Genomic DNA, 17,168 nt, shown 5'->3' with positions numbered 1-17,168 from the left:
TTATCCTGATATTCAAAGGTTTTGTATTGTCTACATTTTGCATACATTTGAAGTGCATAAATTATGGAAAAGAGCGAGTTTGACATATTTGGTGCAGAGAAAATTAAAATTTTACTACGCCGACAGATGCAGGGTTGTGCCTTTTTTGAAATCCAGATTGCAGTGGTTTCCTTGACAACACATACAGATGCTGCAATTACCATGGGAATGGTCCTCCTAAATGAAGCTGCAACTTCCAAAGGAGATGTAGGAAAGAGGAGAAGTAAGTGGCTTTGTTTACTCATTTCTGATTTTATGTAATTCTATTACCCAGCACATAACGTGTCAATGTAGTTTAATATGAAATTTTGCAGAGATCATTGCTCTCTCAATATTGAAGTAAAAATGCTACATTCTGTTTCACATTGCAGTTTGGTTTAGTGGACCGTTTGCTAATGCTTTTGATTACTTGTGTTGTTGGGAGACCTGTCACCTGCAAGCTATAGTTTTTTCTCCGAGTACCTAGGCTTCTTGATGATCGATTCGTACAGTTCCCAGCTAATGCTGTAAGAGGTAACGGTGTAAGAGTTGTTCACAGGTCTTAGATTTTCCCTATGTAGGTGCATAGCAGTCTATTCTTTAAACATTCCGCATAAATGACGTACGCTATCGATGTGTCTTTGCTTTCAGTTGGTGTGTGTGTGTGTGTGTGTGTGTGTGCGCGCACACTTTTCTGCTGGTTGTTGACTTTACCAGAGGTAAAAGGTCTTGCAACAATCCAGTACCACGTGTGTGAATGTGTTCAGTGTATGTTGTGTTTCAGTGACTTTGTACCTTATGAATTGGAGCTGGTGTGTTTCCCACTGTAAGAGTTCAATTGTGTTTAAGTAATTTTATTTGCCCAAGATGTACTTCTGTGCACCGGGCTTAGTCTTGTCACTGTGACACAATGAAAAATTAAATAAGCGTTTTGGAAGAGGAAGTGACTGACTTCAGCGAGAGCTATGGACTAGTTTACAGAAACCTGCCAATGGCAAACTAATTTATCATCTTAAAATGTCAATGGTGGACTCACTGACAGTCAGTTGAACTGTGGAAGAGAGCAAAGAAACCAGCATAGGAACTACAAGGAAAGTTGACGTGATCTGACCTTCAGTTGAATCTCTGCATTTAAGAACGTTTCCCTGTGTGTGCAGGTTTGCCTGAATACTTTAGAGCGGTATAACTCTCCATGTACTTAAGAGCGGTCTAATTCCCTATTTACCCACTGGCATGTGCCATCTGGTAGTCAGTCTTGGTGTAGAACAGGTAGCCGTCCTTCTCAGGATAGTAAAGGTATTCAGGTCAGCTAGAATTCTGTCACGGGGCGACCTTGACAACATATCAAAATTCTCCTCTGGCTAAACAAAGGCTTGGTCCACTATATATAATTAACTTTACCCAGTTGTTCTGTGCCTGAGTTCTGGTCCGGCTGTCATTGTTGATTTTACCTACCCAGAGCTATCGCTGAAGAAGACAAAAATAAACACCAACATTTTGCTCAGTGTACCTAGTCCCTGTACAAAGTATTCCGTGGCCTGATAATGTGCCTAGGAAGCTGTTTAAGTGTAAGCAGACCATTTTACCATATGGGGCACAAGCAAATGTTTGTTAAAAATTCATAATTTTAAAAGATGTCAACATTAAATGAGACGTTGCAAAGTGGAAGTGTTTGGTCCCGGGGCCTATGTACCCTCACTACAATACCAGTTTCCTGACCAGGCTCTCAAGGGCATATGAGTAGTGACTTGCTATAGAAATCTATAATGTGATGTGAAATCAGTCTTTTAAGTCTGAAATTACTTTAGCTTATACCCTTGGGTGGTAGTCCTCTAAACCTTTTCCCTTCACCCCTCCTGTTTTGCTGGACTCATGTGTGTTGGCTTTAGTACTCTGTACACTTTACCACTGCTAACCAGTGCTAAAGTACGTGTGCTCTGTCTTTTACACATGGTAAAATTGGCTTAAACCCAATTGGCATATTACATTTACATATAAGTCCCTAGTAAAGTGGTTCTACAGGTACCCAGGGCTTGTAGATTAAATGATACTCATGGGACTGTAACACATATTGTCTCAGGCCTGCCTTTTTAAACTGCCATTTCGACCTGGCAAAATAAACCTTTTGCCAATGCTAAACCTTTTGAACGTGTACTTTTAAGTGTCCTGGTAATGAAAACAACTCTGAATTACTTTTCACTATTTCTAGGCCTACCTCTCTGTTGTAAAGTAGATTATTAGTAGTGGTAAATATGCAGTTTAGGATATTCCTATGTTCAAACCTTGGTAGCTTGGCTGCAATCAGGCAGGCCTAACATCAGAGACAGGTATGTAAAGCATTTAAAACCAGCAAAAATCCAATGTAGGGAACCAGAGAGATGAACTTTCAAAGATTTAGCACGGCATAGCACAGAGACACCTAATGCGCCTATTGGGACATCTGGTTGCGCTAGACCGCGACAAAGCCAAAGTTTCAAGCCTATAATGATGAATCCCTGCCCAGCTACCCCTCGCAGTTCTTTTGACTCTCCATTAAGTAAAGGAGATGGTGGTAGGTATGGAATTCAAATACAATATGAAACAGTAATGACATATTGTAAAATCTATCCTGGTCATCACTATATGTTCAGCAAAGAACCGGTCTCTATTTTGGTTAGGAAAAAGTAGGGAAGTTTAAATTATACATTGAGTCTAGAAGGTCTTTTTACACTATTCGACTGAAGTAAGTTTCCTTTATGATTGCACTTCTTAGACATAATAATCGTTTTAACCTTGGAGACCAGGAACAATGCTTCCGATCCCATATTTTCTCTTTGTTTAACTAAAGTTTGTACTACCCATGATCATGATCTAGTGTAAAGCCGTGTACTACATCCTGTTACAGTGTGTTGGAAGGTGGATTATTGCTAGACGTAACTGTGCACCTACCACTAGCAAAAAAGGCCACTAACATAATATAAGGTCCAGTCAAGGTTGCAATACATTTGCTCCTGGATCAATCCTTGTTAGCTCTTAGTGAGAAGGCAGGCTTATCTAAGGAGACAGGTTTGTAAAACATTAAAAAAAACACCACTACATTAATGAAGTAAGACACAATACACAATTAAAATCCATTACTAATTTATAAAAACAGGGAATATTTGTATTATTAACATGACACCAAAACGACAAAAAAACAATATAGGGTACTGGAGATATTAATTTTTAAAGAATAAACACTTCCTAGTGCTTAAAGACATATAGCTTGCCTGGAACAGAGTCAAAGTTTGAGGCTGACAGCAATGCAGCCCTGGTCTGATACACTAAGCCCTTGTAAAAACATTACCTTCCCACTTAGAAAATGTTTGGTGGATTTTGGCTCGTCGTCGAGCGAGGCTCCTCTTGAAGTCAGGATTCAAGTCAACCATGGCGGCTTGACTCAGTGAGAGGCCTTGGTGAAATACTGGAAATCTTGAGCTCCAGAGCTTTCAGTTGGCCAAACCCAAACCTGTAATCTAGGCAGGTCTTGGTTCAACGTCGGCAGCCTGACTCTTGTAACCAAGTCAGTCAACCATACAGCTTTCTCCAAAAGTTGCTCCAAACTTCTGGAACTTTTTCCTGAAGTTCTTCTTGTGCGTTCAAATCGAAATACTGGAAGTCTTGAGCTCCAGAGCTTTCAGTGGGCCAAACCCAAACCTGAAATCTAGGCTGGCATCGGTTCAACGTCGGCGGCCTGACTCTCGTCACCAGGTCAGTCACCTGTAGAGCTTTTTCCAGAAGTTGCTCCAAACTTCTGCAACTCCTTCCTGAAGTTCCTCTTGTGTGTTCAAAGTTTCCAAAAAATTAACCCATTTATTTAAAAGCTCGGAGATAATCCTTGGCAGTTAGGACTACAGTTCCCACAATGTACCTGTCTAAATCCTTAAAAATCCATGGAGGTACACCAGGGTGGGATGTCTTGGGGAAGATGGTGCAGTTGAGCTCTGTTAACCTGTTGCTCTCAGGGAGTCCACTCCTTAGTCCTTTTGGAAGCAAGGCAAAGTCCTCAGGGTTGTAGTTCCGGGTGTGCAGCAGAATCAGTCCTTCAGAGTGCAATCCTTTAGGGTGCAGACCTGGGTTCCAGCAGAGCAGTCCTTCTTCTCCTTGTAGTTTCGGACAGCAGATCTGAGTTGCTATGCAGCTCACACATATTTATCTATGGTTCTGGGGCAACAACAAGCGCTATATAAATGCAAATGCAAATGCAAACCCTTCCCTCTTCCATCCCTCCATTATCCTTTTCAATCCAAATAACAGACTAACGTATCTACCGCTCAAATTAATTTAACATCTCACTATAGTTATTCACCACTAATCCTTTTTGGGTTCCGGAGTAACGTGCTACTCTCCAAAAATAAGCTTCCACGCCTCATCAGGGGTAGGTAACACTATATAAATACAATTATAATTACAACAAGCAAGGGAGCACCCCTGACTAACATGGTGAAGGGTGCCACCTAAAAGCATGACAGCTGTCTCCAAAGTGTGGCATATTCTTGTCCCACAAAGCACTGTACTTTAAAACTCAAGATGGAGAATTACTCTCCTTGGAGTAAGATCTGGCTGAGCCAATCCATGTGGATCATTTCCCTTAACACTCCCAATCCAGACCTCCTGCAAATTTCATTCCTGGGGCTGCAAGGTAGCTTGGGGTGGGGGGGGGGAGGAGCAGAGGCGAAGGAAGAGGCCCGGCTGGCATTCCTTACTGTCCTGCTCCCTTTGAAGTACAGTTTGATTTACCCAGCCCCCTTGCTGGACTGTTATCTGCAGCTGCAGAGCTCCCACATCAGTTAACCTCTGCCTCTGTGCAGGCCACTTATCACCTCATCACAGCAGTTTGGCTAATTCTGTAAAGGCTGACCAATTAGGGGAGGCTGCGAGAAAGCTGAATTTTGGCTCAAGGAAAGGAAGTTCTATAACTTCTTTTCTGTATTAGTTATGATATGTTCAACAGTAGCAAGTTGTGGGATTTATCATTACCAATATTTTAAGTCACTGAAATATTATTCAGCTCACTCCTATCAATAATTTCCCTGTATTGCAGTATTCCCATCTTAGCCCATGGAGCTAAAGTGCTACAGTAGGGAAAACAAAATTGATAGTTTTTCCCTCACCAGGGCACATAAAAAACATTTTCTTAAATGTCCCTGCTTAGTTTTACAGGTACCCTACCCTGGGAGCCCATAGGGTAGACCTTACTGGTGAGTGATAAGTAAGAATAAGGTAGTTCAATACCTTTAAATCCAAAGTCGAATTTCAATTTAAAGCTAGTTTGCAAAGCTGGGCTGCTTTTAAAAGGACAGCAGGCAACACTGCAGTGAAAATTTAAGTGCCTCAAAGCTGCTGGGCCCCCAAACCTACATGCCTTACCAAATGCTAGGGACTTACAGGTAGGTGGACTGTGCCAATTGTAATTACACCTAATTACCATATGCCTTTTTAATCGGAGTACTGGCCTGGGGCCTGGTTAGCAGAGCCCAGGGCTCAGTCAGAGTCATTTACCACCAATATCAGTCATACAATGGAGGGGATCAGGGCCAAAATGATGACTTTCTCTTACAGTGTATCTCAGAGGGTTGTGCTAAGTCTTTCCTTTGTCCTATGTGTATACAGCACTTGAAACACTGAATATATTTCAGTTGGTATTTGCAAAGTGAAAGGGTACTTTGGAAATAAATTCACTAAAATAAAAAGCACCACTGTGCTTAGTCTTTCCTTTGTCCTATGTGTATACAGCACTTGAAACACTGAATATATTTCAGTTGGTATTTGCAAAGTGAAAGGGTACTTTGGAAATAAATTCACTAAAATAAAAAGCACGACTGCTTAGCTTAGGGAAACTGGATAAGAACTCAGATCACTATGTAGCAGTTATACTGGAAAGTGTAAATTGGGGTCTACAGGACAGTGCGTGGAGCAGCTTGGGCCCTTGTTGTTCCTTATCTAAACTGAGGATGCTGGAAGATGGGATGGCATCTGATGATTGCCAAGCAAGTGTGTACATCTGAGGTGGAACAGATAGAGGTTTTAAAAAGAGGCGGCACACCGTCTCTATTGTCACTGAAATTAACAGAAAATGCTACTCATCTTGCAACACCCAATGACATTGTCCTATTGTGCTGGTAGTGAACCATGTACTATGTCAAACCCTCACTCAAATGTTATGATTTCCTTCATTAGAGCACTTACTCCTGTGTTAAAAAATAACAAGTTGTAAGTGTGAAATTACTTTCACAGGTGTGCAAGGTAGTCAAGAGATTGCTACACACCACTTAGCTTATGCAAAACTCGCTGCACCCTTATCGGTCCTGACTATACCAAGACGTCTCATCCTCCTAAGACATGAGGGCGGTCATTGAACTTTATTCTAGCCCCCATAAAATCAAGAGGGCGGTGTTCATAAATCCTTTATTTCTTTGTGTGTCAGCATATTTGGGATTATTTGTTAACCAACCAACCAACGAATAGTACATATATACAGCCACAAGAAAAAGCTTTTTGCATGATTCACAAACCCAGCCCAAGTTCGAACCTCAAAAGACCTATACGTAAGAGGGCTGACACATGGCATGGATGTCAGCCAGGCCCTATGCCAAGAGGCTCATTGTGCATATCCAAATGCCACGAGCAGCCAACCTGCAGGCGAGAGATAGACAACCCGAGCACACTCAGGATGGCCATATGTTATACCCTGGTTTTATGATGGTGGGACACTGAATGGTATCCTTCTCTGAGCTCACTGCACAGTTCTTCGGCTGCATACAGCTGGTTTGGTGGAACAGGGACTTCTTTAGTCATCACATGAAGATCTCACTGTGCATGGTCAAATGCTGCATGCAGCCAGCGCTATGGCTAGTGGGATGGCCAGACATTGTACCGAGGGCCCACTATACAGAGCTGAAAGTTTTGCACATTTGCATTTAAGGCACAGAGTTTGGCAAGGTGTGACCAGAGGCTGCTGTGCCTGGCTAAACACCATGCAACGTGTTCTCAGAGGTGTGGGATAGTGTACTCAAGGCCCACTTGGCACAGCCAGAAGACATATGTTGCTTGGTTAGTGGGACTTTGGCTGGAGCAGGTCCTAGCCACTGGCTGAGCACTGTTCCATGTGCATGCTGCCCATAACCTTTGGCCATACACAGCTGGTTCAGTTGCCGACAGCTCATGTAAGGCATGTCCAGAGACCAATCCCTGCACTCAGAAAAATTTAAGTTGGTGCAAAGACTATTCTTAGCCTGAACTCACAGCATGGTTCCAACGAGCAAATGCCATGCTTGGTTGGAATGATTGAATATAAGCTGGTGAATGGCCAGGCCTGTACCTATGACCAGAGCTCACTGCAGGCAGCCTAAGATCAGGTCCAGTGGCTCAAAGGCCTAGGGGCTGCAGCCATATCTCTTTGGACACGGTAAAATTCCAAGTCCACCCAGGTGGGTGACACTAGTTGGAGCAGTTCTTGGTTTCAGTAGAGCCCCTGAGCCCATTGTAAACGTCCAAAGAGTATGCACAGTTTAATATATCAACAGATCAGTGGTTGGAAATAACCATATTTTGTGTGCCATTCCATCAGATTTGTGCCAGACTGTTCTTGTTGGCTTTAAGACTTTGCACACTTTTCTCCCTTAAAACCTACTGAAATTGGCATAATTTCATTGGCACATTTGATTTACTCATTAGTCTCTATCATATGGTACTGCATGTATCCAGGGCCTGTAAATTCTATGCTACTATGGGCTGCAGTACTCATTGTGCCATCCACTACAGAAGCACTGTAAAGCATGTCTCCAGGCCAGTCATTGCTACCTGACTCTGCAGTGTATAAACTGCCGATTCGATCTGTCAAATTTACCCTTTAGAAAGGTCTAAACCTCCTTTGTAAATATGTATGAGTCATCGCTAAGCAAGGCCTTGTTGCCTGATAAGTCACGGTGCAAGCTACTTAAAATTACAACTTACAGAATGTAATTTTACGCATGTCATGAAGGACTGGGTTATTTAAGACCCAGCGGTGCCAGGGAACAACACCTGAAACCTTCGTGGGTAACCTGCTCCGGCGTACAAGTGACAGAGACACGGGACACTTCCTTCGGCGTCAAAGATTCGAGCTTTATTTACTGCAGGGAACACAGAAATCACGGCAAGTACAACGCGTGCTACTTGTGGAGACTGCTTCAAATTGGTTCTGTGGATCGCTCCTTTTATACACAATTCGCCCATAGGTTTACATGGTACACGAAGGTTTATGGCTTGGTTCCCATAATTATCCCTCAGAGGGGTCGCTTTGGTCTCTTTGATACATTCGAGGTCCGGAACATAAGTGCGGAAACATTTGGTGGTTCCCAACTGTAAAAACCCATCTTCCCACCATTAGTGCATTCCAATCAGCAGCAAAACAGATCGAAGAAAGAACAAGGACAGGTGCGGAGGAAGATGGAGACAGTGGGAAATTGGAAAAGGGTGTAAGAGGGGAGGTATCGGGAAACACGAGCTACTGGCATCAAAGGGACGTGCCTAATGAGATGCACGGCTGAGACAATAGACCGGCACGGCAAGATGAGCCTCAAGCGGGGCCATTTGCCTTATAGTATCACCCCCCTCATCATAAAGACAGTTTCAAAGGACATGTGTCTTCCATACATCTCTCGGGAATCCCAGGGTCGCGAAGCGGACAGCGTCCGTTCGCTGACTACTTGAGGGCAAGAGACAAAATGGATGCCGTATCTAAGATGGAACCCGTGGGCACAAATAGAATAACCCACATAACAGACGAACGGTTTAGGTTAGCACAGCGAAACTGCATACACCCACTAAACTCGTCATTTGCGGTTCATAGATACCAGACTCGACCATATTCGTGCGAGTCAAAAACATCACTTACAATTGTCACGGAACCTCAGACGCTCCTTTTGCCCTCATGTAGGCAAGCACTAGTCGGAATCATACTCGATATTCATCAGACCATCTAGATGTTGCTGTAACATAGCTCTGTCCAATCGAGCTTCTTTGGTAACAGGCAGCTGTCTTATACACGTTGTAGCACAAAGGCCACATAAGGCAGGGCCACACTGCACGCAAAGGCAGCACGTGAACAGGAACGCCACAACAACTCCGATAATCATCAGAATCTTCCAACCCCAAGTCGACATTAGGCCCCAAAACCACCCAAGTAGCGTCCAACCCCCTACGTCCACGTGTATGGACTCAGAGATTTTATGCAACTTTGAGATGGCTTGATAAACAGTCGGAGCATTATCAGGAATGAAAATACAGCAGCTCGAATGGATCACCTTGCATACCCCACCTCGATCTGCTAAGATCACGTCTAAAACCATACGGTTTTGTAACGTCATAAGTCTATCCGCCTGAAGTTCTGTGGTGATATTACCAAGGGCACTGGCAGTAATATTAGCTGTCGATTCCACCACTCGAGTCAACTGTCTCAGGTTCCTACTATTAATCATAGGCCGCCAAAACGGGAGGAAACCCTTGAAAAAGTCTCCTGCCTCTTGACCGGCAGTGTCCTCTTCGTTAATTACGCCTCTCACAACTCTAGTCTTGTGATAATCTGCATCTACAGTGAACGTCGGAGGCAACAAATTTGCGATAAAACATGAGCCCACAAAGTCGAAGGGCAACCATGCATACGCACGATCGTGACAGATAAAATATGTACCCTTGGCAGCCAGAAACACAGGGGACGAGACCATCGGCAATATGTAATTTTCAGTGCAAGCACTCTCTCCAAGTCGGGCTTTCGATCTTCGGCCACGACCTATTAGACAGAAATTACCAATGTGGGGTACGACCCATATCGGGGGCGAGCTTTTAAGCTGTTTTTCACTAGTGAACACACTATACTCGCCTCTACTCAGAACCCTACAGGCTTGTACCTCTTCTTCGGGAATAAGCGAGGGATCATAGATATCGCTATCTAAATCCTCTATCGCTATAGACAAAGGCTTTTGATACGAGCCAGGGCCAGAGTAGGGAGAACGTGGTTCTCGAATGGGGTGGAAACCTAGTGCGCTTCGAAACATTGTTTGAAATGCTCGAGCAGAACCCTGGGAACTGTACGGCAAAACCAAATATGGAATTCCCTTATCTGTGGTATGTGGCATCAACCCACACACCCAACAATTAGTAGTGTTAACCACTAACTGGTGCTGGTGAAGGAGCTGAATAAAGGAATTATTGCGAAATTCTGCACGTCTAGCCTGCTCGTGTTCGGGTAAGAGATGGAAAGAATGAGGAGATGCAGTGGAGGTAATTTTAGAATCAGAAGTAGGAGTAGGTGTAGGAATGGCAGAAGATAAGAAGTACGACATCATATAGTATACCCCACCCGCCAAAAATGCAGAAACAATCAAAAGCAATACAAATATCTGAAACATAAAGCATTTCGTACGACTAAGTCGCTGTAGCTCAAATCTTTGTGCCTGTGCTCTTTCCACATCCATCAGCTTTGAAAACGCCATCCCCTATGACCGTCCGCAACGTTTCTTGACGCACTTCGTTCTGTGTAGCAGTAGTCAATTCCCAGGAGTTCCCAGGAACCGACGGTCTTTAACCTAGCGTCAAGACCTACTAACCAGAAAGAAATACGCGCGCGGCCCTACGGCCTTTATTTATAATATATATGCAATGTCTCTCAGCTGTGGAAGCAAAAATACGTAGGAAAAAAAAAAACCTTCAATATGTACAAGAATAATTACAATGATACAGGTGTTCAGACTGATCGTGGAAAACGGGATAATGCAGTTGTCAAGGGACAGAACAGGATCTTTTTATTAGTCTTTAGTGCGGGGTCGCAAAAAATATCGAGTTTTCCCAGGACGTGTCTGTTCGTCAAACAAAGGATCCGTTGAAGAGACAGCGTTCTGTTGATCAGTTGAATGTTCTGGTCTTGAGTCTTCTGATGACAAATGTTCAACAATGTCTTTCTGCTGCACTGAGGATTCTCCAACTAGTTGTGCGTCGCTGAAAGGAACAAACGCCGGCAATCCTTCGGTTTCAGTTGATGCAATGCCTCTCCTCACCCACGAATCTGCCGGCAACGGAATAGGGACTTTCTTCGTATGGGTGGCATGCACCCAGTTTTTCCGACCCTCTAGACGAACAGCAGTTCTCGTGGCAAGGAGGACCTGGTAGGGTCCAGTGAACCTGGGCTCCAAATTCTTCTTCCGAGAAAAGTTTCTGGTAACCACCCAGTCTCCAGGCTGGAGCTGGTGGCCTGGACCCTCCGTCTGCGTCGGCAGTGCTTCGTAAACCTGTTGGTGAATTAACCTCAGTTTAGCAGTCAAGTCATGAAGATAGTCAATCAACATTGGGTACTCAAGATCAGAGAACACACCCGGTCTGGGGACCCCCCAAACATTTGCAGGACGACCGAACACTATTTCATAGGGACTGAGCCCTACTCGGGAGTGTACGGTTGCCCTTGTTGATAGTAAGGCTAAGGGTAAAGCGTCAGGCCACGAAAGACCAGTCGTAGCCTGAATCTTTGCTAGTTTTAGTTTAAGGGTGCCATTATACCCTTCAACCAAACCAGCTGACTGGGGATGGTTGGCGCTGTGGAATTTTTGATTAATTCCAAGGCCTTTGCACACACTCTTCATCACACTCCCCACAAACTCACTTCCGTTATCAGACCATACAACCCGAGGCATTCCGTACCGAGGAAAGTATTCCTTCAGTAGGATTTTTGCCGTTGACAAAGCAGTGTTGTCCTTGAGAGGATAGGCTTCAATCCATCGGGAGAACGCGCAAACCACAACCAAAACGTATTTCAAGTTATTGCATCGCTCCATATGGATGAAGTCTAATTGAATCACCTCAAAGGGACACGAAGGGGGAGCAAAACTACCAGGAGGAGTTGGGGTTCCCTTACCAGGATTGTACAACATACATACCATACAGTTCTTAACCAATCGTTCAGCACATTTCGTGATACCATCATTCTTCCACACAGGAGACAACAATTTGCAGATACCTTTCACGCTAATATGTGCTAACCCATGTGCCATTGTCACAACAGCCAGCACATATGCATCCGGCAACATCCATCTTTTCTGTTCCGACAAATCAATCCAACAACCATTCGCATCCAACTTTCCCGTACTTTCATTCCACTTCTTCTTTTCAGTCTCAGTGGCCTCATTTTGTATCGCCTTCACACTCTCAATAGTGTCTTCACACATACTCGACTCTGCAGGCCACCTAACCGAGCTCGTCACATACATTCGAGTGCTAAGGTTCCGGTCAGTCTCCTTAGCAGTCTCATCCGCAAACGCATTACCACGACCAACATCATCCATCACCTTACGATGTGCACTACATTTAACAATCGCTACCTGCTTAGGCAACGTAAGTGCATCCAAAAGATCATTCACAAGCTGGCCATGCTGAATCTTCGTACCATGTGATGTCAGAAAACCTCTCTCTCTCCACAATCGTCCAAAGCTATGAGCGACGCCAAATGCATACTGACTGTCAGTATACACATTCACACGTTTATCTTTTGCTAACACACACGCTCTAGTTAAGGCAATCAGCTCTGCAGCCTGGGCAGAATTCTGATTCAATCTCGCAGCTTCCACAACAGTACTCAAAGTTACAACAGCATACGCAGTGGTCACATCACCATTCGGCAATTTAAAACACGAACCATCTACATACAGTGTTCCATCTGGATCTTCTAACGGAGTGTTTTTAAGGTCCACTCGACCTTTTGTTTCCTCCTCTGTTCGCAAATAGCAGTCATGGGCTGCTATTTCATCTGACTCTGTACTAATGGGTAACAAAGTTGCCGGATTCAGAACATTGCAACGTTTTATCTGAATATGACTTGCCAGAAGCGCCAACTCGTATCCGGACAACCTCGCACTTGTCAAGTGCTGAGTTTTCGTACGATTTAAAAGAGTGTCGACTGCATGCGGAACCATCACCGTAAGCATATTATCCATGACCAATCCTGCTGATTGTCGGATGGACACCGCAGCTGCCGCTGTTGCTCTCAGACAACTCGGCAATGCTCTAGCTACTGGGTCCAAGGTCGAGGAAAAATATGCACATGGACGTTGCTTACCACCAAAAGGTTGCGTTAAGACGCTCAAAGCACAACCTTCCCTCTCGTGAACATATAACGTGAATGGCTTACTGTAGTCAGCAGTACCTAACACAGGAGCCGAACACAATGAGTCACGCAGTTCAGAAAAACTTTTCTGACATTCTTCCGTCCATGGTAAAGGAGTAGAAACATCCTTGCACGTAAGAGCCACCAATGGTTTCGCTAGCAATGAAAAATTTGGAATCCATTGCCTGCAGTACGACGTGATACCCAGAAAGGCACGCACATCTCTTTGTGTTGTTGGCACAGCCATTCGCGCAATCGCCGCAATTCTCTCTGGGGTCAACCGCCTTCCCTCCTTTGACAATAAGTGACCTAGATAGGTTACTTCTTGGCAACAATATTGGAGTTTAGAAGGTGACACCTTGTGATGTAAGTCACAGAGCTGTTGCAGCAACGACACCGTAGCAATCTTGCAAATGTCCTGAGTATCCGCAGCTACCAATAAGTCATCGACATATTGTATTAAGGCCGTACCAGCCGGCAACGTAAACGCATCCAGTTGACCCTTCAAGGCTTGACTGTAAATCGATGGACTCTCACAGTAGCCTTGAGGAGCGCGTTTAAACTGGAAGCTGCGCCCACCAAGAGAGAAACCGAAAAGGTCTCTGCTCTCTTCTGCGATCGGGATGCTGAAGAACGCATTCTTCAGATCGATCACCGAAAACCAAGACGCAGATGCTGGAATCAGAGTCAGTAGCGCCGTGATGTCAGGTACAACAGGGAACTGAGGAATCACAATTTTATTTACCTCCCGTAAATCGATAACAAAACGATAAACAGGTGGTTTCGAAGGATCAGTACGTTTTAAAATAGGCAGCACAGGGCTGTTGCACACGTTTCCCCGGGTCTCTTCAATAACGTCTTTGTCGATCAAATCATAGATGATCGCTAACAGTGCTCGTTCACCATCAAGAGAGATACGGTACTGGGGAATACGTGGCAATCGCACATTAGATTTCAACTGAACAACATAAGGGGAGATGTCAAGCAGGCCCACATCATTGGGACCTGTTGCCCATAAGGACTCAGGAAGAGAACTCAATTCCGGTGGAAGCTTATCAAGAGATAAGTACATAGGAGAGACAACCCTCTCTCCCAACGTAAGCTTTACACCCGCAGGAGAACAATACAAAGTTGCATACAAACGTTTAAGCAAATCCAGACCCAAGAGATTTTCACCACAACCAGTAGTCAAAATCAACGGTGCTTCAAGCTCACGTGGCCCAATCGTAAGAGGCAAAGGGCGTGAAACTGGATTGCTAACGGGGGCGCCAGAGAATCCAACGGAAACATTTGTTAAGCCAGACAAAGGTGCGCCAGGGAGTTTCGAATGCATAATAGAACTTTTCGCTGCACCAGTGTCCAACAGAAAAGGCTCAACGACGCCCGATGTAGCAACTGCGACGTAAGGCCCTCTCTGATCAACCGGAACTGATACCACTCCTTCTCCTTGTCTATGGCTATCCTAGTAATTACTGTCGTCAGTTCCCTGATCGACGTAATAATCGTCTACATTGTACTGCGCAGATCGTCCTTGCGATGATCCACGTTGATCGAAACAGTTATTAGAATTTGATTGGTTATCTGAACGATCATTTTGAGCACCGCGACCCCTACCGCGTGATGTCTGTTGTGAACCACCACGACCTCCTCTAGAGAAATTACCACTATTACGGTCGTTTAAAACAGGACAATTGAATTTTATATGACCCTCCTGTCTACAATAGGCACACTGATTGTACCCTAAAGAGGATCTTTGGGAAGAGGAGTCATTTCTAGATTGTGGTCGATTAGATTGCGACTGCGATCTATTTTGTTGCGAAGCATTCTGATTCGAACGTGGAGGATACGCTTGCTGTAACAAAACTTTAGTTTTAAGCTCTTTCGTCTTTTTATCAGCACGGTCGTTTTCTTCTTTCTCTCTATTCTCATAATATTGTGCTGTAGCCAATATTTGAGCCGAAGTAGAAACGGCCCACGCACTTTCAGAGTTTTTCAACTTACTGCCCAAGTCAGGCAACAAGTTAGAGACAAATTTATCCACGAACAACCGTTGACCACCCTCAGTACCCATATCCTGACCACTATGGTCGATGAATGCCTCCTCGAATCTCGTAAAGAAGTCGGAGACACTCTCGTCCTTTTTCTGCTTACAAGCTGACAATTTGTCCCAATTCACCCTCATAGCTGGCATAAGAGTTTTCATTAATGCAATTATTCTCTGAGGGAGAGCAGCAATCAACTGCTCGGGTTTAGCACCACCGGTTTGCAACCCATCAGCCGCTATAAGGGCAGCCCAATCACCGCCCAATTCATTAGGATGGTTTTCCTGACGAATCTTAGCCCAGACCGGTTGCGGTACGACATTGCCAAACAGCATATCAATATCGGCAAGATTCATTATCGTAGCATCTACAAGCTGCGATAACTCTTTATAATACCCTGCAGGATTTTTGCGAGGGTCAGGCAAAGATTGCTTCACCTGCAACACTTCTGATCGTTTCCACGGGAGATGAATCCATACTCTCTGGAAATGTGGCAGAATAATGGGAACAGCATTAGCATCGCCTGGCATCCACACTGGTGGAACTTCACGCATGGGAAACTGACCAGACGCATCTAACTGTCTCTCAACGTCCTCAACAAACAAAGCCTGAGGTATAGGAGTGGGACGAAAAGATAACAACCGCTCAACAGCACGTCGAACGTTGGTATCCACTATCAGTCCATTCGAGAACTGAAGCTGTAGATCAGACAAGGCGGTCAACACCTCGTCAGGTGCATCGGCCGATATCTGATCGCGAAGGACCTTACACATTTCTTCGAACACAAATCTTTGGGTTGGTATATTAAATTGACAGAACGTATCGAGTACAACACGTGGTGGATTTCTAAGAGGGTGTGTCATCCAACCCATCGCCATATTATATAGCGAAGCGCGTTCCCTGTTACCAGGAAGCTGACTACGTCTCTGAGGACCATCTGAACCAGCGGACCCAAGAACAGGTCTGAGAGAATGAAAGAAGTTAGCCGCAACAGGAGAAGTACGACTACGAGTAGCTGAAGAAGTATAGCACAAGGGACTAACAAGAGAAGGGGTAGAAACAGAAGCAACAGCAGGAGTTAGTAGAGCAGGAACAGTAGCGGGAGCAGGAGTATGTGGAAGTGGAGGAGCAGTGGGAATAGCAGTGGGTAAGGGAGCAGGAACAGTCGGAAGAACGGGTGCAGGTTGAGGAACAGGCTGAAGAACAGGTGGTGGAACAGGTACAGGGGGAACCACTGGAGCAGCGGTACCCTGTACATACGGAGGTGGCGACTTCAGAAGATAAGACATTAGAGAATCCTCAACTGGTTCTTCCTTCTTATCCGACTCCGTAGGCAAAGCAGGATATCATTTATCTATGGACATACGCTGTAGCCTATCGAACACTTCCTTTTCCTTATCCTCCTTATCACGCTGAAACTGCTCTGCTTTCTTTACAATGGTAGCAACACCATCTCTCTGACTTCGTTTAGTCTGTCTGATTTCTTTCTGTCGGGCTTCTTTACGCCACAACCGAAAGGCATCAAACATGGCCGGCCTTAACTTTTTCGCAAATAATTTAGCCTCTAGATTATCTAAGATTGGAGTCTCAAAGCTACCATGAGGTGGCCAACTAAGGACACCATCCTTCTTAGTATACCGAATCCAGTAATCATTAAAAGTAATCGGGCCTAGCCCGTGCTTACTGTACAGTTCATAAGTTGGAGTTCCAACCGGAGGTATCGGACACGAGTCCTCCAGTCGGGAATCCGTACCACAACGTCTGAAACAACTAAACAAAGTACTGTGACCAGGCATCTTGCACACTAGCCGAGTTTCACAAACTTCAAGGGTTACGGGATTTACCAAGTCCCAGCAAAGAGCAAAAACCCTCGGTTTTTGGCGTCTGCAGTCGTCAAATATCACAACAAAGTACCAAGAACCACAAATGCAATGGAACCATGCAACAACTAAGTAACC

General features: G+C 44.6%; 1 protein-coding gene across 2 annotated transcripts in view; it reads left to right on the top strand.

Moving 5' to 3' along the window:
* The window catches only part of TUSC3 (tumor suppressor candidate 3), a 1,509,257-nt gene that overhangs the window by 1,196,465 nt on the left and 295,624 nt on the right, over positions 1-17,168 (top strand). For both annotated transcript variants that reach the window (XM_086963342.1, XM_086963341.1), the window contains exon 8: positions 188-262. In XM_086963342.1, coding sequence (XP_086819468.1) covers positions 188-262 — 75 coding nt within the window. The remainder of the gene's footprint in view (positions 1-187; positions 263-17,168) is intronic.

Source organism: Lissotriton vulgaris, chromosome 3_1, assembly GCF_964263255.1.
Source record: "Lissotriton vulgaris chromosome 3_1, aLisVul1.2, whole genome shotgun sequence".
NCBI lineage: Eukaryota > Metazoa > Chordata > Amphibia > Caudata > Salamandridae > Lissotriton > Lissotriton vulgaris.
This window is presented reverse-complemented; position numbering and strand designations above follow the sequence as displayed.